Below are 23,589 nucleotides of genomic sequence, written 5' to 3' on the forward strand. Positions count from 1 at the left end.
GGCCTCAGATTCCCATCACAGCCAAACATCTGCAGGGCTGGAGGCCAGGAATTGCCAGTCTGCTTCCTTTTCCCAGCAGGAAAACAAAGAAAAAAGAGGTGGCTGTGCATGGCAATGCTTGGATATCCCACGAGTTTCCCCCTGCTAAACCAAGCTGCTTGTGACCTCTCCTAAATCCTGTTTCACCTCTGGAACCGAGTGTTTTAAAGCAGCAACTTTCTCCCTCAGCCCTGAGTCCCTGCTGAACACACATGGCCACGTGGAGGAAGCTGGAGCTGGGATTTTCCTGGGAAAAGGGAGATTTCCCAGGATTGCCGGAGCCATGCATTGCAGGCACGTGCAAGCGCGGATTGGCACACGCAAAAATATTCGGAATTTGCTGCTGCTGCTGCTGCTGTGCAAGCTGCCAAAATCCCCAGTGCCACTGAAGCCAGCAGGTGTGGAAGGCATTTTGGATCTGGGAGGATTTGGATTCTGGGTTAAATTTATCCGAGTTCAGGATTACAGGTTTTCAAGAGAGCTGGCTGAATTTTGCTCTCTCTATTACAGCAGAAGGAATTGTTGTAACAAAGACGGAGTTACAGCAAAGTTGAATGGTCCTGAAAATGCGTCTCCATCTGTTCTGTGGAGGGACTGTGCTCCCCTCTGGAGCTATCAACGCAATTGCAGAGTTATCAGAGCAATTCTGAAGCCCAGAACTAGTCCCTGGTGAAAGCAGGGACAGAATTTAGTTCTGAGCATAAAATTATCCTTCCAAAAAATTGGTGGGAGCCCCCAGAGGGCAAGGGAATGGCTTCAGTGGTCAGAATTCAGGAGGCAGCAGCTTTGGGCTTGGTGAGAGTCACAAACACGAGCTCTCCCAGCAGGGTTTAATCAGGACGGGGTCTCTGGGACATGGGGGAGTTCACAGCCCCAGTTTGCAGCCACACTGTGACCTCTCCCCACCTCCATCCCCTGTGAAAGCTCCACCTCGGGGAGATGGGGCTGGGTTTGCTCCCGGTTCTCCCAGAGGGAATTTCTTTCCTCAGGAGCGGTGCCGTGCTCCGTTCCCAGCACAAGGCACTGTGGGTCCATGGCCAGCCCAGCTCCTGCGCTCCCGGCTGGGCAGGCAGGGCTCAGGGGGAGGCATCTCCAGAAGGAAAAGCAGAGGGAGCCTGGGAAGCAGCCGGGATGGGGCGAGAGGAGCAGCCACAGCCGGACACGGGGCTTTGTCCCGTCTGTTCCCAATCCTCTCCTGCAGGGATCCTGGCCCAGGACACTCCTGGCACACTCACAGCAGATCCCCGAGCTCAGAGAGGGGACACAGCCCTGGCTGCCCCTGGGGACACAGCCCTGGCTGTACCTGGGGACACAGTCCCTGCTCCCCTGGGGACACAGCCCTGGCTGTACCTGGGGACACAGTCCCTGCTCCCCTGGGGACACAGGCACTGCTCCCCTGGGGACACAGGCACTGCTCCCCTGGGGACACAGTCCCTGCTCCCCTGGGGACACAGGCACTGCTCTCCCTGGGGACACAGTCCCTGCTGCCCTGGGGACACAGTCCCTGCTCTCCTGGGGACACAGTCCCTGCTGCCCCTGGGGACACAGTCCCTGCTGCCCCTGGGGACACAGTCCCTGCTCTCCCTGGGGACACAGTCCCTGCTCCCCTGGGGACACAGCCCTGGCTGTCCCTGGGGACACAGTCCCTGCTCCCCTGGGGACACAGTCCCTGCTCTCCCTGGGGACACAGTCCCTGCTCCCCCTGGGGACACAGTCCCTGCTCTCCCTGGGGACACAGTCCCTGCTCCCCTGGGGACACAGTCCCTGCTCTCCTGGGGACACAGTCCCTGCTCCCCTGGGGACACAGTCCCTGCTCTCCTGGGGACACAGTCCCTGCTGCCCCTGGGGACACAGTCCCTGCTGCCCCTGGGGACACAGTCCCTGCTCTCCCTGGGGACACAGTCCCTGCTCCCCTGGGGACACAGCCCTGGCTGTCCCTGGGGACACAGTCCCTGCTCCCCTGGGGACACAGTCCCTGCTCTCCCTAGGGACACAGTCCCTGCTCCCCCTGGGGACACAGTCCCTGCTCCCCTGGGGACACAGTCCCTGCTCCCCCTGGGGACACAGTCCCTGCTCCCCTGGGGACACAGCCCTGGCTGTCCCTGGGGACACAGTCCCTGCTCTCCTGGGGACACAGTCCCTGCTCCCCTGGGGACACAGTCCCTGCTCTCCCTGGGGACACAGTCCCTGCTCTCCCTGGGGACACAGTCCCTGCTCCCCTGGGGACACAGTCCCTGCTCTCCCTGGGGACACAGTCCCTGCTCCCCTGGGGACACAGTCCCTGCTCTCCCTGGGGACACAGTCCCTGCTCTCCCTGGGGACACAGTCCCTGCTCTCCCTGGGGACACAGTCCCTGCTCTCCCTGGGGACACAGTCCCTGCTGTCCCTGGGGACACAGTCCCTGCTCTCCTGGGGACACACAGGCACTGAGGGAGCCACATCCCATCCTCTGGCCACTCTGGGTGGGACTGGCTCAGCTCTTCCCAAGCAGCGATCTCAGGCCACGGTGAGGAGGTGACAGCTCTGTGAGGCCACTCCTGGTGGCACATGTCTCATTGTTCTGCTGCTGTCTCTCATAAACAGAACAACAACAAACTCCCAGGCAGTCCAAACCTCAGAAATCACCGACAGCACAGCGCTGGGTGCCCGTGCACTGAATGGTTTTTCCCTTCTGGTGGTCACAGCAGGTTGGGAAAACACAGAACCTTTCCCCCTGGCTTTTCAAATCCATGTAATGACTCTCTGCAGACGCTCAAAAGGCCTAGGAAGTGAAATCTTTGCCAAAAAAACCCTCTTTGTAGTGCCTTGAAAATCAAACCTGTTCAGAGAAGAGTCTCTTTAGCAGCTGGAGGGTGAGAAGGAGCAGAGCTGCTGAAAGCTGGGGTGGTGTTGATCCTCGGGAGAGCGGCTGGGACGCTGGCCAGGCTGGGTCAGCGCAGGAGGGTGGGCAGCAGCACCCAGAGGGGACAGATTTGTGACCCAAAGGCACAGCCCCTCTGTATGTGACCCCACAGCAGCTCAGGACACTGAGCCCACCTCACTCTGTGTTTCTGGCACGGATTTTGTGGCTGTGCTGTCAGCAGTGCTGCGGTGAGACAAGCAGAGGCCGCATCTCGGGAATGAGAAAACACATCCACAAGTTTCCTTCCCCATTTGCTACGGGAGAAAATGAAGCTGGAGGGGAGTGCGAGGCCCCTGCAGGTGGAGGGGATGAAGGGGAGCAGTTCAGACGTCTGAGGCTGACTCAACAGCAAAGAGTGAATCAGAATTCCCAGCGGTGCAGCTTGTGAGGAGCCAGCGGTCCCGCTCAGGCTGCGGCAGCTCCGAGCCCTGGGGATCCTTCACTTCATGGACCTTCACGGCAGGGAGGGGATTTCTGCTCCAGGTCCAGGCAAGGAGCCTTAAAGCAGCATTTCCCTTCCCAAGGAGTCGGCAGGGAAGTGTTTGCCTGGCCCAGAGCCTCTGCAGAGCCATGGGAGGGAGGGCTGGGCTTCCCTGCTGCTTCCCCGGGGGGCTCGGGGGGCTCGGGGGACACAGAGGGGACACGGAGAGGGCTCAGGGGACACAGAGGGGGCTCAGGGGACACAGAGGGGACACGGAGAGGGCTCAGGGGACACAGAGGGGGCTCAGGGGACACAGAGGGGGCTCAGGGGACACAGAGAGGGCTCAGGGGACACAGAGGGGGCTCAGGGGACACAGAGGGGGCTCAGGGGACACGGAGGGGGCTCAGGGGACACGGAGGGGGCTCAGGGGACACAGAGGGGACACGGAGGGGGCTCAGGGGACACAGAGAGGGCTCAGGGCACACAGAGAGGGCTCAGGGGACACGGAGGGGGCTCAGGGGACACAGAAGTGGCGAGCTTTGGGGTGCACAACAAGCGAGATAACCCAGCCAGGGCTCCAGGTGGGAGGTGGAACAGCAGAGCAGGCAGGACAGGAGGGGAGAACCTGGCAGCACCACGGTGTGAGCGGGGAAGAGGATGAAGAGATGTTTCTTTGGGCATTACCTCCTCTTCCTCCTCCTTCTCCCGTCAGGTTGCATCGCCCCTTCATCTAAAGGAGGACCAGAGCACAAAGCTGGAGCCAGAATTTCCCAGAAGAAGAGGATGAGTCTGATTTTCTTTCTGATTTTAGCTTTGTCCCTGCAGCCACAGGATGGGGGTCCAGGCCAGGCTTGCTGCGTGCTCCCAGCTCTGGGGGCAGGGAGTTTTCTCCCAGCCGGGGCCTCTCCCAAATTCCCACATCCCAAGCCAAGGGACCCAGCTCCCCCATCCCACTGGGGCTGTGGGTTTGCTGGGGCACAAGCCGCAGGGCTGGGCTGCCCTTCCCTCCATGTCCCCATGTCCCCGGGCAGTGGCACACAGCTGGCCGTGTGTCCCCAGCCCTGCTCAGCAATGGCCACACTGTGGCAGCATTTATTCGTTTTATCCCGTGTTGGATGCTCAGCCGGCACCAGCAGACCTGCATCTCGAATTCTCCCGGCGCCTGGAGCCCTTCTGCTCCTGGATTTTGGGTTGGAGATGCTCCGGGGATGCAGGGAAGCTGCAGAAGGTGTCACAGCCCATGGAGACGTGGCAGGAGAGGGCAGGAGATCCTGGCTGAGGGTGGGAGGAACAGCAGAGCCCGGGACAGGGGAGCCAGCGGGGCTTGTTCCATGGGCTGGGAGAGCAGCAAACCTCCTGCAGCTCTTTCTGTGCTGCCTTTAGCTCAGGGCAGGTGTTCTTAGCCCTGTGAGAGCTCCAGGACGATCCCTGTGCCATCAGCAGTCCTGGTGCTCAGCTCCAGCCAGGATCCAAGCAGGGCAGGAGGGGAGGATCAGCAGCTGCCACCTGAAGATGCCAGCCCTGGATCCCTGGATCCAGCAAGAGCTGCAGCCATGTCCTGCTGTCCCTGTGATGCAGTGAGGGAGGACAAACCCGGGCTTGGCTCAGCTGGGCAGAGCCTGGTGCTAAAACCGCTGAGGATCAGTCCCTGGATGGGCTGTTCACTCCAGAGGGGTCTGGCTCGACCCTTGTCCAATTCAATTCCAATTCCGAATATGCTGTGATTCTTCAGGGTGCAGCAGGGGGAAGGACACACAAGGTCAGGCTTGCTTTCCCTTGCAGACAGCTTTTCTCTGTTAGAGCCTTTCTGTTTTCTCCAATCTCTCTGTGGCTGTGTTAACAAATTGCTTTTTGGGGCCAGGTTCTTGCAGCAGGGCCGAGGTGTGAGCGTGTCAGAGCCCAGCACCTTTGCAGCTGATCTCACCTCCCTTCTCACACGAGATGTCCTGGCTGAGACAGCTCGTGCCGCTGGCAGGTGCCACAGAGGGACCTGCCTCACCCCAGAACGCCACACGTGTCTCTCCTGGCAGGCAGGTGGCTCCAGGGTGGCACTTTCTGCTCCCTAAAATGTGGGAAGAGCTGGGCTCTGCCGTCCCTGAAGCGCTCGTGAGATGACGGCTCTGGGATTTCATGATTCCTCTGTTGGCACATCCTCGCCAAAGACACGGAGCCTCCGTCCCCCTCCGAGTGCTGCCTTTGTCCCCAACAGGTGCCTCTGGCAGCTGGGAGCTGCTTCTGGTCCGTCCTCGTGGCTTTCCAGGCTCTCCTGGAGAGGGTGGGAGCCTGCAGAGCTCTGGGTGCAGCCGGACCCTCCGCGTGTCCCACCAGCACCGCGGCTGCAGGTCCAGCATTCCCTGTAAAACCCTCTGGAGAAATCACTGCCAGCAGCTTTTCCTTGGGCTGCTCATCAGCCTGTGTGTTCAGAGCTGGTGGGAGAACTTCCATGCCAGAAAAAGTCGGGATGGAGCAAAAGGAGAGGCTCAGGGAGCGGGAGAAGAGAGCAGGAAAAGAGGGACAAAGCGCAGGGCCCGTTTAGGAGAAATCGTGACACAAAAATCAGATCAGAAATCACAGAGCTGTGCCCAGGCTGCTTGGGGATGAATCAAATTCATGGGAATTGGATGGAACTGCACATCATCTGCCCCCAGCCTCGGGCATGTGCCTGGGTTTATCCAAACCCAAAGGAAAGCCATGAAAACACAAGGATTCAGCCAGAATCGGGGGAAAGAGGGAGCCTGGCAGGAACAACCCCCCAGCTCTGGACAAGCAACAAGACCTCGCCACTGCCCAGCCCCTGCCACCTCTGCTCAGGCCCAGAAACACCCAAAAATGATCACAAAGGTGGTGATTTCATGCAGCTGCAAAACGCCCCCAAGGGAAGGAGGGGAAATGTGGAATTCTGAAAAGAGCCACTGCAGGTTATAAAGCCATCGAACTCCAGTGGGGAAATCCAGGGAAGGGGAAGGAGGTGAAAAGAAATGGCCACAGGACAAGAGCAAGAGAAGGGGGAAGAAAAGGAAATGAAAGTAATTATCATCATCATCATCAGGACACAACAACAGGACGAGAGACAGAGCGCTTTCCATGGGCAGTTCCCCGTGGAAAAGGAGCCACCGTGTCCGTGAAATACAAAACCCAGTGCCCTCCAGCTGGAGGGGGCAGCAGGTGCTGGGACTGGTTTGGCATCCCCTGGGGGCGAAGGGTCCGGTTAGGAGCAGAAAACCCTGCAAGGGAAAGGGGAGAAAGGCAGTGAGGAGCACCGGGATCGTCCCGACCTGGCTGTGCCATGTGCTGGGCAGGAGTTTCCAGAGCTGGGGCAGGTGGGCAGGAAGGTGACCTTTATCCCTATCCACAGCTGGGAAACTGAGGCACTCTGATAGAGTCCAGACCCCAGAGAATGCGATTCCTTGGGGGAAAAAATTCCTACCAGTCCTCAGGGATGTGAGGAAAACCACTCCAGGCGCTACACAGGGAAGGGGTTTCACCCCAAGCTACCAAGGGCCAGCACAAGGAGCAAGATCCATGCAGCTGCCCAGCCTTTATCCTAAATAATCCTTCTGCTCAGCCAGTGAAAATCCCACCATGACCAAGCTGAGCAAATGGCAGGACTTGGTAGAGCAGAAACAAACACGGAAAATGTCAAGACTTTTTTTTTTTTTTTAACTTCTGGTTGTTTTTGCAACAGCAGGGAGAAAAATCTCTGGATCTTTCCTGAAGGGGCATGGAGAGGTGAACACCTGGAGCCAGCCAGGCTCCCCTGCAGCTGGGGAGAGTCACCCCTTCCTGTGGGCTTTTCCAGCCTGGACCATTTTCTTTTGGATGGGATTGTCAGGTCTGAGCACATCAGTGCAATAAATTGGGAAACTGGGGGGAATTTATCCTGGAGAGGTGACAGCTATTCCAGAGGCACTGCCAGGCTTCCAGAGCAAAAACCCAGTGCCTTCCTCAGCCTTTGCTCTAAGGTGTGCACAAAAGAAAAGCTTCCTTTCCAATCCTTTCCCATCCTTTCCCATCCTTTCCCATCCTTTCCCATCCTTTCCCATCCTTCCTTTCCCATCCTTTCCCATCCTTTCCCATCCTTTCCCATCCTTTCCATCCTTCCCCACCCTTCCCCATCCCCCAGCCCACGAGGTGACTGCAGGGGTTAAAACAAACGTGTGGACTCACTCATCCGTGTCTTTTTTGCTCTCCTCGATGAAGGCGATGGACTCGGATCTAAGGCGGTTTGTCACCTCGTACGTGCGCAGGGTGACTCCAAAAATATCCTCGTGGTACCGGCTGTCATCCTGGCACAGAGGGTGGCAGGGGAAAGGTGGGGTTTGGAAGGGGTTGGTGTCAGCCCCGGTGAAATCCTGCGTGGTGAGGAGGCACCAAACGCACAGGGCAGGCTTTGGGGTCTGTCCCGAGTGGGACAGAGGGCTGGAATGACCTTCCCAAGGTCACATTCTGGGGCTGCTCCAGGCATTAGAGCCCCCCTCTGTGGGCAGCCAGAGGCTCTGGGCTGCCCTGGGGCCTGGATGGAGCTGGGGACAAGGTTCTGAAGGGGAAATCCCATGGGGATCATGCTGAGTTATCCTCCTGCGGGGAAGCAGAGCTGTTCCAGCATCCATCCGTGGACCTGTGTCCCAAACCGAGCTCATTTAAGCTTCAGCTGCATCCTCGTGTCTGGCATGGGGCTCGCAGACAGGGAGATTTGCATCGGGGACCCACAAAATGCCCCAAAAATCTCAATTTCTGATGGAGAGACTTTGCAGGGTGAAGAAGCCCTGCCAGGGGCACCCAAAAGCGCTGGCACCGGTGCTGGGCACGCTCCTCACAGGAGCCAGGTGACCTCCCCATGCACAGAAACCTTTGGAATGTCACCCTCCCGAGCCTCCCAGGGCACGGTCCCCGCGGTGCCGTCACCTGGGCGGGCAGCAGGTGCAGTGCCCGTGGCAGGAGTGGTGGCACAGACACACAGTGGTGGCACAGACACACAGAGGTGGCACAGACACACAGAGGTGGCACCACTCACCCGCAGCTTGCTGAGGAAGGCTCCTGCCTCCTCGGCCGACAGCTGGCCCTGCTGCCTCACGATGCTCTGCACCGTCTTGAGCACGTCCCCGGCCATGGTGACATCCCCGCAGACGTAGATGTGGCCTCCCTGCTCCTTCAGCGCTTTGAACACGGTCTGGGCCAGCTGCTCCTGCAACACGTCCTGCACGTATTTCTGAGGGACCAGGAGGAGGAGGGGGCTGGGATTAACACCGGGTTCTCAGCCCTGGCCTGCCCTGGGCCCCCTCTTTGGGGGACGCAGCTGTGCCTTGCAGCACCCACAGTGACAAAACAGAGACAGGGACAGCAGCAAAGCATCGCTCTGCTCTTGCATTGGCACCTGCACCACGTCTGTCACTGCCAGGCCTGCTCAGGTGCCAGGGGGAATTTGCACTGGCTCTGGGCCACCCCACTGGGTGACATCTTTTCCTTTTCCTTTTCCTTTTCCTTTTCCTTTTCCTTTTCCTTTTCCTTTTCCTTTTCCTTTCCCTTTCCCTTTCCCTTTCCCTTTCCCTTTCCCTTTCCCTTTCCCTTCCCTTTCCCATGGGGACACACCCTGGGGCTGGTGGCCATTGGGAAGGGACAATCCTTCTCCTGAGTGCCCACTGGCGAGTACCCAGCGTGTTCCCGGGCCGTGCCCACCTTTGGTTTGTCCGGTTCCCGGGAATAGGCCGTGTACAGCTCTCTGAACACCCCTTGGGTTTTGGCAAAGAGCGTCTCCTCCTTGTAGATGTGGTCGATCCTGGACTGTCGGCAGCCGAACACCAGCACCATGGGACACGGCTTCAGCCCTGGGGACAGCGTGGGGACAGCCCTCAGCCACCGCTGCCCACCAGCCAGCTCCCTCCAGACCAGCAGCAGGGACACCCCCGGCAGGGTGGGACCCCCATCCCGAGCCGGGCTTCCCAAAAGCTGCTGGAGCTGAGAGGAGGACGGCCCCACCTTTGTGCTGGATGTCAAAGAGCCGCTGCTGCCAGAAGCTCCGGAAAGGGGCGATGCCGGTGCCGGGCCCGATGAGGATGCAGGGCACCTGGGGGTCCTGGGGCAGGTGGAACCCGGGGGCACTGCACACATCAGAGATCCAGCTCAAAACAAGCACGGTGTTCCCTCCCTGCCCTCTGCCCACTGAGACACCTCCCGCAGAGGGAGGGGTAGAGGATGAGGTAAAATCCCGGGGTGTGAGGTTTTTGTGCAGGATTTCTCTCAGAGGGGAACCATTTGCCCACAACACTCGAGGGCAGAGAGCTCAGACTGCGAGCTCACCCCTCCTCCTCAGCCCTGGCCTTGTGTGGGTCACTCACCCTCGCACAAAGCACGGCACCACCTCGTCCGTCTGGATCCGACTGAGCCACGAGGAGCAGACTCCGTGGTGGATCGGTCCCTCTCCATCTGGGAATGGAGGGAGGGAGGGAGGGAGGGAGGGAGGGAGGGAGGGAGGGAGGGAGGGAGGAAGGGAGGGAGGGAGGGAGGGAGGGAGGGAGGGAGGGAGGGAGGGAGGGAGGGAGGGAGGGAGGGAGGGAGGGAGGGAGGTCTGTATGTGACACATCATCCAACAACTCTGTTTTCTTTCCTAAAATCCTCCCTGCTACATCCTGCATGAGCACCTCCCTTTCATATTTCATATGACGTATTTCATATTTCAATATTTCATATTTCAATATTTCATATTTCAATATTTCATATTTCATATCATATTTCATATCTCAGCACCCATTCTCCATGAACATGGCAGAGTTTGGAATCTCTCTGTGGAGCTACCCAGACCTGGCATGGCTGGGCCTCCACAATCCTTAGGGAGGATTCTGTGAATCCCACTTCTCATTTGGAGCTTTTTGGCAGGAGCAGCACCGTGATGCTCCCAGACACAAACCCTCCATGGCAGCTCCACTGTGCTCCCTGTGTCCTGCAGAGCACCAGGGCTGTGTTTATCTGCACCACCACCATGCTTGGACACACCAACTACAGAAGTTTGGCTGCTGGGGACGTGGATTTTGGGGTGGGCACTCAGAATCCTGCACGGAGCTTGGAGCTGCCCCAGAAGCGTCATCTCTGCGTCACTCCATGGCATGGGGACAGCAGTGCCGTGGTTTGGGGGAATCTACTCTTGCAGGAGGCAGGAAGGCTTTCAAGGAACACCTCCCTGCCCCAGATTTGGTGGGGCTGTCCCTGTGCTGCTGCTCCTCCCCAGAGCCCCGTGCCCAGCGCGGTACCTCGGGTGCGGTAGGACACCACGGCCACGGTGAGGTGAACCTCTCCCGGGTACATCTCTGGGGATGAGCTGATGGAGTAGTAGCGAGGCTGCAGGAGGGGCAGCTGGGTGAGCAGCAGCGTGGAGGGCATCTGCACCGAAGGGAACTCCTCCAGCACCTCCACGATCGTGGGGTTCTTGGACCACTTCCACTCCTCGTACTCCTGCAAGCCCTGGGAAAGGGGGAGGGAGGAGAGAGCTGCAGGATCCGCCACTTCCAGGGGCCTCAAGTGGTATCCCAGGAGGTCCGTGGCAAAGCTGGAGTGGGTGGCAGTGAAGGCACCCTCAGCCTAAGCACAGTGTGGGATGAAAATGCTCTGGCTGGGCTGTGACTGTCACCAGGACCTTGCAGAACCCGGAGCTTGGGCTCTTTACCTTGCTAAGGACCTGCAGACGCTTCTTCTCCTTGTCACTGGTGGCCAGCAGAGCGAACTGCTGCAGCAGCAGCGGGCTGGGAGGGGTGGTGATGTCCAGGTAGTACTTGAAGGCCTGGAAGATGGTGCAGGGTGGGACACGGTTCTCGTCTGTCCAGTTACTGATGACACCTGCCAGGAGGGAATCCAGCACAAGCCCCGGATCAGCTGAGCAGCAGAGCCAAGGTGGGCAAATCCTGGTTTTCATCCCCCTCTGAGACATTGGATTCTGGTTTTCCATCTGCAGTTACACCGTGCATGGCAGTGGGGAATCAGACTTATCCCTGAAATACAGCGTGGGGATGGCCCCTCAAGATCCCTTAGCTCTTATTCCCAGTCCTAGACACAGCCCTTTTTAATGGAATATAAACACCTTCAGTTTTTCCATGGAATAAGGAAATGCCTTCCTGCCCTTCAAACCCCTGCTCCACATCCCAGGTGCAGACCAGCAATGGCTCTGGGCAGAGCAGGGATGAAGGAGGCGCTCCCAATCCAGGCAAACACAGCAGGGAGATGAAAATAATTTTCCTGGAGCCACCCACATCCCTGAGGAGCTACAAGAACTTCAGGAAAGCAGGAGAGAGGCCACCTGCGCTCCCTGGTTACCTAGAGCCGTGCTTCTCTCCTCCAGCAGCTCCACCTTCACCAGCTGGTTGGTCGGAGGGGCATCCTCGAGCCTGTCTATGAGGGCATTGACCAAGTCCTCGTGGTTCCCTGGGAACACCCCCAGGTGGTCCCCGGGCAGGTACTGGAGCTCCTGGTGCCCGTTGGTGTGCAGGCGCAGGAAAATCGTCAGGCGGCTGCAGGAGGAGGAGGAGGAGAAGAAGCAGGAAAAAGTGTTTTGGGGAATCCTTCAGGGAGTCGCTGAGCCCCGGCCTCAGGAGCTGCTGGTGGCACCTCCAAGGTCACAGCAGGGAGAAGGGACACTGCAGCACACCCTGACTCACCCTCTGAGGCTTTTTTAAAAGGGGAAAACCAATTTAACCTCTTGCTCAGCAATTTTATCCTTCCTTTGCTGCCACCCCGGCCAGCTCCCCCTCCCGTGGGCTGAGGGAGGCACCGGCAGCGCTTTCACTGTGTGGGGAGGTCAGGAGCAGCCTCCAGTGGCTTCCAGTGGTGCTTGGCACAAAGCTGGATTCCATGGGCATTCCAAGGGCTGTTTCTGGCACTGCTTTGGGTGCCCCAGGTGCTGCCCTCAGCTCCCGGCACCGCGGCCTCTCCTACCTGGACTTGGGGCTCTGCAGGTTCTGGCGCGTGAGGAGCCGCGCTGCGTAGACGCGTTTTTTGTGGATGCTGTACAGTCCTGAGGAGGAAAAGAGTCGGGGAAAGGATTCAGCAGAGCATGGCCAAGGCTTCTGGGGGATCACTGTGGGTTCAGCCCTTCAGAGCAGAGCTGACCACAGGGGCTTGACCTCCCTCCTGCGAGCCCGAGGGATCAGAAACCCCAGGGGTCAACGGTTTTTAGCAACAGAGGAAGGCTCCAAAAGCACCTCCATGAGACCGAGGGCTGTGCCCTCGCTCTGCCCTCAGCCTCCTCTCGCTGCCGGTGCCACCTGGCTGGCAGGAGAGTGCCTGGGGTTGGGAAGAGCGGGGCCGGTGCGGCAGATCCTGCGCCGCAGGAGCCGTGCTGAGGGGCCAGGTGTCCGTGGGCCGGGCCTGCCTTTGCTCCGCAGCGCTTGGTGGAGCAGCACTGGACAAAACAAGCTTGGAAAGATCCCAAATTTCCAGCTCCTCGCTTCAGAAAATGGGGTCAGGAGGAGGGAGAGCAGATCGTGTCCGAACATCTCTGTTACAGACACAGACAGGGACGGGCCAGAGGGGCCCGGGGCTGCTCCTTGGCCATGGGGTGGGGAGGAAAGGCAGGGCTGAAACGCTGGGAATTCAACAGACACAAAAATGGGGGTTTGGCCCCTTTGGCCTGGTGTCCTCTCCATCCAGAGCCCTCCAGGTGAGCCCGTCTGTACCTTGTGTGAGCTCCGGGGCCTCGGCCACGTAGGTCAGGCGGAACTTGCTCCTCTTCCAGCTGCGGTCGTTGCTGATGAGGGAGTTGTTGGCTTTCTCGATGTTGACGTCGTCCCCCACGCAGAACACGTCACACGCTGCCTGCAGCACGCAGCAGGCCCTCAGGCACCCCCCGAGCCCAGCCCACCCCCAAAGCCCAGCCCAGGTGGAGAAGGAGCCCCCAGCAGTGCAGGGCTGGCTCGGTGGCCGTGGGCACAGCGTGTGGTGCTCTCCTTCCCAGACATCCGGGAATTCAACACATGGTGACCTTTTGGGGGTCAGCACAGAGCAGAGCATCAGCTCCACCCTCTCTGGTGTGGGCTGGGGTGGTGCTGGAGCGGGGAAGCTGGGCTCAGATCCACCTCTGACCTCTGTCCTTCTCCCCGCTGCTGCTCCAGCCCCAGGTTACCTTGAAGACCTTCTTGGCCCAGGTCCTGAAGGATTCCTCCTGGCCACAGAGCTCATCCCCTTCTCCCATGCGGAGGATCCTCTCTCCCCCCAGCTCCTCCAGGAGCGTGTCCACGGCGCGGGCGAAGGCGCAGAAATGGGGGTAAGCACGGGAGCCCAGCCCGAACACCGAGAACCTGGGGAAACACGGCCCAGCTGTGGCTGCTCCGCCACTGGCACGTCCCCTCCTGTCCCACCACCTCCCACAGCAGCCTGGAGGGGTCTGCACATCCCAAAATGCCTCAGCGAGGGGTGGGAGTGACGGGATCTGTGCAGCACCAGCTCCTGCTCTGTCCCCCCGCCCTGTCCCCTTTACCTGACGTTTGCCAGGGGCCCCGTGCTCTCGAAGTTGTCCCTGGAGTCGGGGCCATCGCTGGAGGATTTCCGTGCGTCCGAGTAGGAGGAGACGCTGTTGAACCGGACCTTGTAGCTCCTGTGAACAGCGACAGCACCCAGGGTTACCCCGGGCTCTCCCCGCTGGCTCCCCCTCCCTCCGTGCCCAGAGGGGACCCGGCGGTGGGGACACCAAGGCAGAGCTCAGGGCTCACAGCTCCATGAGCAGGCACTGTGGCAAGAGCAGAGGGAAGCACTCCCAGAGACCCCTGAGCATCCCCCAGCTGGAGCAGGAATGCTCCACCAGGTCCTCGTCACCTCCCACATCGTCCCCAGTGACGCAGAGCTGCCAGGACCTCTGGCTTCACCTGTCCTTCCCTGGCAGCACACAAGGTCAGCTGTGTGTCTGAAGAGATATTCTGAGGGTTGTTTCATTCATAGGAAGTGGGAAATAAAAAAAAAAAAGAGTGAGAGAAGAAGGGATGAGGAGGGGGAAGGGGAGCAGAGGGGGAAAAAAAATAAAAAAAATCTGACAACAGCAGAAGTATTTCTGAATTGAACCATCTCCCAAAATTGCTCCACACAAGAGTTTCTAAATTTACAGGCAGAGCAGTGAGCAGTGGTGTGTGCATGAGTCACGGCACATGGAGCGCTCAGCCCCCAGGTCACAGAGCCCCCGGTGCCACCGCTGCTCCTCAGCCTCTCCCCAGGCCTCCCCTGCTCCTCCTCCTGCCCCAGCCCACTCTGCTGGCCCTGGGTTATCCCAGCCCCACATGCTCAGAGCTCATCTTCCAGTGGGGAGGACTTTCTGCAATCCCAGACTCTGCTCAGGGCAGCACAACCCTCTGGGTTAGATGGACACAAAGCCCAAATTCCCCGGGTGAAGCTGGGCCCAAGGCTGGGACAGCAGCTGGAATGAGATGGGGGAGGGTGGCTGCCGAGGGATGGGCTGCATTTGAACAGCAGCCTTGGAGCAGGAATGGTTTAGGAATGCTGCACAAAAATCCTGGAAAACCCTTGCTGTAAAGCATGAGGAGCCAAACATCAACCCCAGCACAGCCCCAGGACCCTGTGGCACTGGGGGGACACCAGAGAGGCCACCCTGCCCTGAGGGGTCTCAACATTCCCTGGGGCACTCCATGGGCTGCAGGGACAGGAACTGCTCTCTCCAGCTCTCTCTTGGCAGGCTGACACTGTCCCTCTTCCCCTGACAGCCTCCTCCAGGTCTCCTTTTCTCATTGCCAAAGGTTTTTTGTGTGCTTGATCTTAGCAAGGTCCTGGATATTGGTTGGGACAATTCCAAAACCAGTTTGCCCAGAGCAGCTGTGGCTGTCCCTGGATCCCTGGCAGTGCCCAAGGCCAGGCTGGACACTGGGGCTTGGAGCAGCCTGGGACAGTGGGAGGTGTCCCTGCCTGGCTCTTAGAAACCCCCACCAGCCCTTGGAGGTGTTTGGGACAGCAAGCACCGAGCTCAGGGGCTTTTAGATCTGCCTGACTGACCACGGGCAGCACCTCTGTGGCCAAGGAGAAGATCCTTGGGGTGAGAACCATGTCTGGAATGTTCCTTGTCCACCCCAGCCCCTCCAGGGCAGCCTGCACGCCCGCTTCTGTCGCTGTCCCCATTAAGGCACGAGGCCATTGGGATCCAAATGGGATTTCAGCTGGGCAGGGATGTCCTGCAGGGAGCCCTCAGCTGCCTCGGCTGCACAGCCAGGAGAGAACCTCGGGGCTGTCTCTGGACAGAGTGGGCCCTGCCACATTTGTCACCTCCCCCAGCCCCAGTGACACCGCTCCGAGCGCTGGAACTGCCCTGCATCCCCGGCCAGGGCTGATCCATCCTTAATTAAGGAGCAGCCCTGTGCCAGTCGTTAGCTCAGGAGACATTCCAGAGCAGAGCAGAGCAGTGCCCCAGTTCAGGGAAATGTTTTATTCCTCAGAGCTAAAATAAGAAGAGACCCCAAATGATTATTCTCACTGCCCTCCTTTCCCAGCCCCTGGGATGTGCAGGGAGATGCTCAAAGCTCATTTTCCCCTGAAGGGGGATTTTCTACAATCCCAGATTCTGTCTCCAAGGTACCGGTTACAAACATCACAGGATTATCACAGCTCCTATTTTCCCTAGAAATCTTTTCACACCATGCATGGAGCTAAATCTGGTTCTCAATCCCTCCCCCACCTACATCTGCAAGGCTGGGAACTCCCTTCTACCTCCAGCTTTTACTATTTTGGTGCCTCCTGGACAGGCCCTGGCTCTCAAAATCGATGATTTTGGGGAAATTCCTACTTTTATCTGTTTGATTGGGGTTTTTTTCTCATAGATTCCTGCCTTTTCAAAATGAAGAGAGAAGCTTTAAGGTGTCATCCCAGGGAATGACAAGCTGGGGTCCACAGGCACCCCTGACTCCGTGCTTTTGTCCTTCCTTCCTCCACCCTCTCCATTCCCAGGGTCTCCAGGCAGCTCCCATTCCTGGATATTTGTAAATGTGAGATCTGCCCAAGGATTTCCCACTCCCTTGTGAGAGGATGAGGGCAGGGAGCCTGTCCTGCATGCTGGGGTTTGGATTGGGAGGGGAAGGGGCAGGGGTTGGAGCTCTCTTACTTCCTCTCCTCCAGGTTGGAGTTGGGATTCTTCATCTCCATTAACGCACAGCCAAATTTCTACAGGAAAAGAATAAAAAAGGCCATCACTTTTGCCAGGTTTTGCAGGAAACCAAGGCCTGAGCACAGCCTGGGCTGTGGCTCCTGGCTCCCGAGCCAGGGCACCGTCACCTCCTGTGTGACACCGGGGGTGGTCACCCAGGATGGATCTAACAACGGGTCAGGGGCTGCTCATGGCAGGAACCAGGAGATCTCCCAGCACCTGGACCTGTTTTGGGTCACTCCAGCTCAGTCTGAGCCAACAGAGGACGTTCCTGGCCCTGTCCCACTGCTGTCCCCTGCTGCAGCCACCCCTCCCTGCTGTCCTACCTCTCCGTTCTCGGGGGGGTCCCCGTTGCCGAAGGTGCTGGTGACCACCAGGACCATGGTTTCGTGCTCCAGGTGCACGACGTCGTACTCGTCCATGGACATCACCTGGGGGCACAGAGGGGTTGCAGAGAGGTGGGAGCCACCTGGGCTGGCCCCAGTGCCCCTGGGCATGGGAGCAGCACATCCCTGCTGAGATCTCTGCAGGGGGAGGATGGGAACAGGAGCCTGGAGGGACACGGGCAGCCCTGGAGCTGCCCCACAGGGGCTGCAGGAAATCAGCTGGAGAAATCCCTGTGCAGGCTCCAACCCAGACCCACGGGCTCACATCCCCAGGGCCCTTGGCAGCTGTTTTCCATGTATTTCCTTGGAGCAGCTGTGATTTGACAGCCATCACGTGCCAGGAGCCGGGAGCTGCTACAATACCTTGGCATCAAAGGCGTGTTTGAAGATCTCACACAGAGTTTTTGCATAGACCTGGGACTTCCCCGTTTCCGTGGCGTACAGGATGGTGGCCTTGACCCTCTTGGCCATGGCTTGGCCCATCAGCTTGGCTGAGAACTTCACAGCCCTGGGAAGCAGGAATACACCCCAGTCAGAGCTTGGTCCTTCCCAGTGCCTCTAGCCCAGCCCTTTTGATTTCTTATTAAATGAACAGCCTTACAAAGCTGTAGCATCAGTTTTTCTGGTTGTTATACGGCAAACAGGGAAGCCTTGGAAGAGCTCGACTTGTCAGAGAGGAAAAGGAGATGGGGGAGCTTGAACAGAGCCCAAATACCTGAATGGGCTGAAGGAGGAAAATTCTAAACCAGGCATGGGGGTGGTATTTCTGCAGGGGCAGAGAAGCAGGAGAAGAGCCAGGGGCAGGTAATGCCAAGGGAAAAGCTGGAACCAAGCAGAGCTGGAGCAGCTCCTCCATCCCTTAAATCCAGCTGGGTGATGGGGGACAGGGGTTGTGGGTTTGTTGTGTCAGGGACATTCATAATCACTGCTTTTCCTACATGCCAAACATCTTCTGTTTTCCTAAGTGGACCACCAAGCACTTTAAATGGGGCCACCAGGAAGGCAGAAATCCATCAGGCCTGGATTTAGGCTGATGTTGCAACAGGGAAAGGCAATTTTGGGGAGGCTGAGGGAGCACAAAGCATCTCTGCATTCACTTTGACAGCCCTTGAGGTTTTTGAGTTCAGCAGGACCCTGCATCCCCTTCAGATGAGCTGTGGGGAGTGGAGGCTGCAGCTGGAGTGCTCACATTGGGCAGGAGGAGTCCAGCTTCCCTCCTGCCCAGAAATATTCTGGTTTTGGGGAATCCTTTAGGGAGGAAAAAAGGAGGAATGGAGAGGTAGAAACTCCTCCAGGCTGGTTCATCCTGCCTGTCTCTGGCAGCTCCTCTCCATGGCAAAGTCAGCCTCAGGAATGTTTCTGTTTGCTGCTGTATCCCCTTTGTTACCCCTTTGTGGCAGTGTCCCCTGTCCCCAGGGCAGGGAAGGGGCAGGTGGGACAGGGACTGCAGGTCTGAATGCTCAGATTTTTGAGTCTGAGCAGGCACCAAATCATGCTCAAGGCTCAGGCTGCCTCTTCTAGAGCTGATAAGCTCAGATCCAGACTGGATTAATGGTGAATTACAAAACCAATTCCTTTCCCTACATCAGAAACAATAGAGATTTTGTTTTAAATTACCTGCCACGCTCACACTGTCATAAAACCATCCCTCAATGGGGCCCTCAGCAATAAAAGCATTTTTTCCTCCAAACTCCACGAATCCTCCTGCTCTTCCCCCAGTGTCAGCTGCAGGAGCACATTCCTCAGCTGCTGATCCTGTTTATGGATGCACCAGGGAGAACAGCTCGCAGGAGGTGACAGCTGAAGAGTGGGAACAAATTGATAGCAGGGATTCGGGGAAACTGAAGCGTGGGGAGATGCTGTGACGAGCCAGGGCCACCTGGCAGCCTGGCCACCGCCACCAGGGCACACCCAGCCCTCCTCCTGCCTTGGCCCAGGGCTCTGCTGCCACGGAACCAACAGCTCCTCCCTGCCAATGCCCCACAGGGGAGGAATTCGGGCCAAAATCAGCCAAAGGGTCCAAACTGCGCTTCATTCCTGCATCCCTGCTGCTGAGGAGCCTTGGCAGCCAAGAGGGACTGGGGTGGCCCCTTGCCAGGGGTCAACTGGCCATGAAGTGCAAATCTCAGCTCAGCCCTGATCCATCTGCTACCTGCAGGGAGGTTCCTCATTCCCATCTCCCCCCTTCCTTCCAGAGCAGGTGTTGGAGGGCTGGGCACACACAGGTTCTCCTCACGCAGGGAAAAAGTCAATGGCAAAAGGAGGAATAGGGACAGGAGTTTCATCTCGTTAGTGCCAGCACAGCCCTGAACGGGGGTGGGGGGGAATCTTCCTGCCCCAAGGGAAGGAAAACCAGGAAAAACACCCTCAAAAAGCAGGAAAGCCATCCCTGAGCATCAATGCCTCCTAACTGAAGAATGAGCAGTCCTGGAGAACAAGCAATATCCAAGATCTGGTATTCACCTGGACCCTTTAGGTGGTCTGAGGGGGTGTTCAAAGGACTGCCTGTGTCCCCAGATGTCCCTCAGGGCAAAAGCCTTCAGTGGCCCAAAGCCCAGGCCCAGAGCCCATCATCCATAGGGTGATGCACACACCCATAGGAGGCTTAAATCCAAACATTCCAGGCTTTTCCAGAGCCCGCTGGGACTTACTTTGCCAGCTTCTTAAAGCCAATGGCCCTCTTCTTGGTGGGGGTCCCATTGACCCCTTTCCAGACGTGGGTGTTCCAGGGGTCCGGCTAGGAGAGGGAAAAGCGGGATCAGATGGTGGAGAGTGCTCAGAGCTTGGAGAAATGCAGCATCCACAGCACTGAGAGTTAAATTCTCCCAGTCTGGAAGGGGAGGAAGCTGCTCCTCCACAGCTCTGCCTCTCCTCTCTATGTCCCTGGTCCTTGGAGCCTCATGGGGCTTTTTTTTTGGGCAATGGAACATGCCCAGGAAAATTGCAATCTAATAAACCCTGCTGGCTTGTAACAGCATCTGGCCAATTGCTCTGTCACCTCTTGAGAGGAGCGTTAATAGGCCACAGCCAAAAAGAAGGCAACGCCAGAAGGGGAGAGGTGATGGAAGCAGATCCTTTCCCCTGCTCTGGCCACAGGTTTTTTTTTTCCCTAAGAGGCCCTTTGGGAAGGGGAGGCAGCTGAAGCCAGGAGCCAGCACACAGAAGCTCATTCCGTGCCCTTGCAGGCTGCAATCAGAGCCAGGAAGCATCGGGGTGCCTGGTGGGTTGGTTACAGGAGTGAACAGACTGCTCCTGCTCCGCGATTATTCCTTAAGGGCTCTCCACTAAAGGTCACATTGTGTGGAAAGCACCGGAGCGGGGATGGCTGGATAACAAGGGAGTGTTTGCTTAGGGGTTTTTCTTCATGGCCTGGGGTGTAAAACACCCCAGCAGCAGTGTTTGATCCCCTGCTGGGCCAGAGCCCCTGCCCTGCTGCTGGATCCCCAGGACGCAGGAGCCATCCCCTCAAACCAGGCTGGAATGGGATACAGGAACAATCCCCTGAAACCAGGCTGGAATGGGATACAGGAGCCATCCCTTCAAACCAGGCTGGAATGGGATACAGGAACAATCCCCTGAAACCAGGCTGGAATGGGATACAGGAGCCATCCCTTCAAACCAGGCTGGAATGGGATACAGGAACAATCCCCTTCAAACCAGGCTGGAATGGGATACAGGAGCCATCCCTTCAAACCAGGCTGGAATGGGATACAGGAGCCATCCCTTCAAACCAGGCTGGAATGGGATACAGGAACAATCCCCTGAAACCAGGCTGGAATGGGATACAGGAACCATCCCCTGAAACCAGGCTGGAATGGGATACAGGAGCCATCCCCTGAAACCAGGCTGGAATGGGATACAGGAACAATCCCCTGAAACCAGGCTGGAATGGGATACAGGAACCTTCCAGGCCATTTCCTCACCCACCCACTGGGCACCCCCAGAGAGGAACAGCTCTGTGTGATTACAAATCGGGAGCTCGGGTGTCCCACATTATTATTATTATTATTATCATTATTATTATTATTATTATTATTATTATTATTATTATTATTATTATTATTACTACAAAACCACACTATGTCAGGGTGAAACTGCACTTGTCATGGAACTGAGGCACAGCTTGTGAAGGAATTGGACAGTGTCCCTCTCCTTCCTGCACCTCCTGAGCTCCCACCCGCCCTTGGGCACAGGGCAGCAGAGGAAGGCAGAGTGGGGACAGCACCTGGTACTCAAAGGAGGGCGTCAGGCGGTAGTTGAGCATCTCCTGGTGGAACACGGGGGTGATGCTGCCCGACATGGGCGGGACAATCCAGACCCAGTCGGCGGGACAGCCGCCCCGGCAGCGGTACTCGTTCTCCATGTGCTTGATGAAGGACTCGGTGGCCGAGTGGTGATCCACGATGGTCACCTTGTCACTCTGCCGGGGCAGAGAGAGCAGAGACAGCGCTTGTCAACACATCCCAGAGGGAAAAAGCCAACATTTTACATTTGGAGCTGTTTGTCCCAAATATTCCTGACTCCCATGGTCTTTGGGGATGATCCAAGGTGGCTGCTGATCCTGGTCTTGCCAAGGAGGCTCCAAAAGAGCATCCCAGAGCTTTGAGAATAGAGGTGCTGTGGGAGCCCTGTTCCCACTGTTAATTGTCCTGGGCCAAGCACAGATGGGATGGATGGGATGGAGCACGGGAAGCTCTTCCAACGGGGCAGCTCTGACCCAGCTCTGGGAAGGACTCCCACCCTCTGGAGCTGGCTTTCCAAGGACTGGTTTTGTTACTCAACCCTGAAGTGCAGGCTGGGGGAGAACCTGGGTCAAAATCCTGCCTCAAGGGCTGGATTTTCCCCCTGTTGGGATATTCCCTCTGGACCAGCAGGACTCAGGTGCTGGCAGTGTTGTTTTACAACATCCAGAGTGTGGGGATTATTAAATCTCACTGCAGCAGCCCAAACCTGGGAGGCACAGCCCAGTTTCAGCTGCTGTCCTTGGGTGGATGTCTCCACGCCTGTCCCACCCAGTCCCTGTGTCCCTGCAGCCTGGCCCAGGGTCCCCAGGTACCTGGAAGCTGTAGAGCACAGCGATGTTGATCTCCACCAGGGCCTGGTCCTTCCACAGCGAGGACGTTTTCCTCATATCCAGGTTCATTTTCTTGGCCACTTGCTGTAAGGACACATGGCAGGAAGGGTTTGATGGCCAAAAAAACAAGGATTGGAGCGCTCTGCTTGGGGAGAGGAGCCCAGAGGAGAGGCCCAGGCTGGCACAAGGCACCCACAGGGCAGGGGAGGGCTGATGAAATCCTGCCTTTTCCTCTCCACGGCCGGAGCACGGCCTTTCCTCCTCCTTGGGCAGAGGCAGGTGGCCAAATTCTGCGAGGAGGAGCAGCTGGACACTCACACTGCTCCCACATTTTCCAGGGGAGGGAAGGATGGAGCCCCTCTAAATAACACAACATTCCTTGGAAGGTTTTGATGGACCCTGCCTGGGCACCTTCCCATGGCTTGGCTTTGTCTCTCCCGGTGTGGGCAGCCCCTGAGCCATGGCACCAGCTGAAGGTCCCCAAGGGCACACGAGTCCCTGAGGAGCCACCACGTGTCCCTGCACCCTTTCATGACCATGCTGATCCCTAAGATTCTTTGGGAAGCCTGTGGGAAGCTCCACAGGGATCACGCTGGCTGTGTCAGACACCTGCTGGCCCCACAGGACACAGAGACCTTGCCAACCTCGGCCAAGTGGCTCCAGGAGAAGGGGTGTCCTGTACTCTCCCGCTCCAAGAAACGCTCTCCCAGTGTCCTGCCTGCTCCCCAGGAACTCCCCAGGGGCCAGGAGCAGCAGGAGTTACCTCCAGGATGTTGTAGCGGGAGTTGTCGCAGTAGTCGCGGACGCCGATCTCCGTGCCCATGTACCAGCCACTGAAGGGGCAGGCGGAGAACTCCAGGCCCCCGATCTCCAGCAGCATGTTGGAAACGGCTGGCAGCCCGTACCACTTCAGGCCCAGCTCCTTAAACCACTCAAACCTGCCGGGGAAAAAACGTCAGGATCAGGCAACCAGCCAGGAATTCCCTGCCCAATGCAGGCAGAGGGATGGGGGAGGTCACTTTGCCACTGCGGTGAAAGACTTGAGCAGAACATTTCCATCAGCACCTCCCTTTGGGGCTGTTTATGGGCACAGGAGCGCTGCAAGCCCTGGGAGACTTCAAGGAAAAGGAAACTTTCCAAGGAAATCAATCTGGATACAAGGGAAAGCCCTGAGACACGGACACAGCTTCCTTGACAGCTCTGCCCGCTTTACCGGAGGGAAGACCTGGGAGAAGGTCTTGGGTGAAGCTCCCAGGCCATGGCACTGGAGGAGCTCAGTCCTGCTGATCCCCTGGAGAGGTTTTGGGTCTGCCAAACCGCCCTGACTCACTTGGGGTGCCGGATGGGCACTTCCAGCACGAGTTCCGGCGGGATTTCGAAGAGCTCGGGGTCGTTGCCGTTGGCTTGGAGGAGCAGGGGCAGGATGTCGAAGCGCCCGTACGGTGCCTTCCAGCCTTGCTGGATGCAGATCTGCAGGGAAAGGAAAGGTGTGGTTGGTGTCCCAGCAGGTCACCTGCTCTTCAGACACCGCGGGCAGGGAGCTGTCAGGTCCTGGGCACAGCTCCTGGCAGGATTTCTGTCCTTCTGTCCCTTAGCAAAGGGAGCTACAGCAGGGGGTGGACTGTCCCAGCCCACCCACGGCCAAGTCAG

At 57.9% G+C, this 23,589-nt stretch overlaps 1 protein-coding gene across 2 annotated transcripts in view; it reads right to left on the reverse strand.

Annotated features, from left to right (window-relative positions):
* Nucleotides 1-2,119: 2,119 nt before the first annotated feature.
* NOS1 (nitric oxide synthase 1) overlaps nt 2,120-23,589 on the reverse strand; it is a 73,407-nt gene continuing 51,937 nt past the window's right edge. For both annotated transcript variants that reach the window (XM_058851453.1, XM_058851452.1), the window contains exons 9-29: nt 23,270-23,409; nt 22,703-22,877; nt 21,922-22,023; nt 21,091-21,285; nt 19,517-19,602; nt 17,229-17,373; nt 16,806-16,910; nt 16,438-16,496; nt 13,822-13,938; nt 13,468-13,642; nt 13,022-13,160; nt 12,282-12,360; nt 11,664-11,857; nt 11,020-11,189; nt 10,607-10,817; nt 9,698-9,785; nt 9,339-9,460; nt 9,039-9,187; nt 8,377-8,571; nt 7,530-7,648; nt 2,120-6,586 (exon numbers count right to left, since the gene is read on the reverse strand). In XM_058851453.1, the coding sequence (XP_058707436.1) occupies nt 6,571-6,586; nt 7,530-7,648; nt 8,377-8,571; nt 9,039-9,187; nt 9,339-9,460; nt 9,698-9,785; nt 10,607-10,817; nt 11,020-11,189; nt 11,664-11,857; nt 12,282-12,360; nt 13,022-13,160; nt 13,468-13,642; nt 13,822-13,938; nt 16,438-16,496; nt 16,806-16,910; nt 17,229-17,373; nt 19,517-19,602; nt 21,091-21,285; nt 21,922-22,023; nt 22,703-22,877; nt 23,270-23,409 (2,781 nt within the window). In that variant the 3' untranslated portion in view covers nt 2,120-6,570. The remainder of the gene's footprint in view (nt 6,587-7,529; nt 7,649-8,376; nt 8,572-9,038; nt 9,188-9,338; nt 9,461-9,697; nt 9,786-10,606; nt 10,818-11,019; nt 11,190-11,663; nt 11,858-12,281; nt 12,361-13,021; nt 13,161-13,467; nt 13,643-13,821; nt 13,939-16,437; nt 16,497-16,805; nt 16,911-17,228; nt 17,374-19,516; nt 19,603-21,090; nt 21,286-21,921; nt 22,024-22,702; nt 22,878-23,269; nt 23,410-23,589) is intronic.

This window comes from Poecile atricapillus, chromosome 16, assembly GCF_030490865.1.
Source record: "Poecile atricapillus isolate bPoeAtr1 chromosome 16, bPoeAtr1.hap1, whole genome shotgun sequence".
Taxonomy (NCBI): Eukaryota; Metazoa; Chordata; class Aves; order Passeriformes; family Paridae; genus Poecile; species Poecile atricapillus.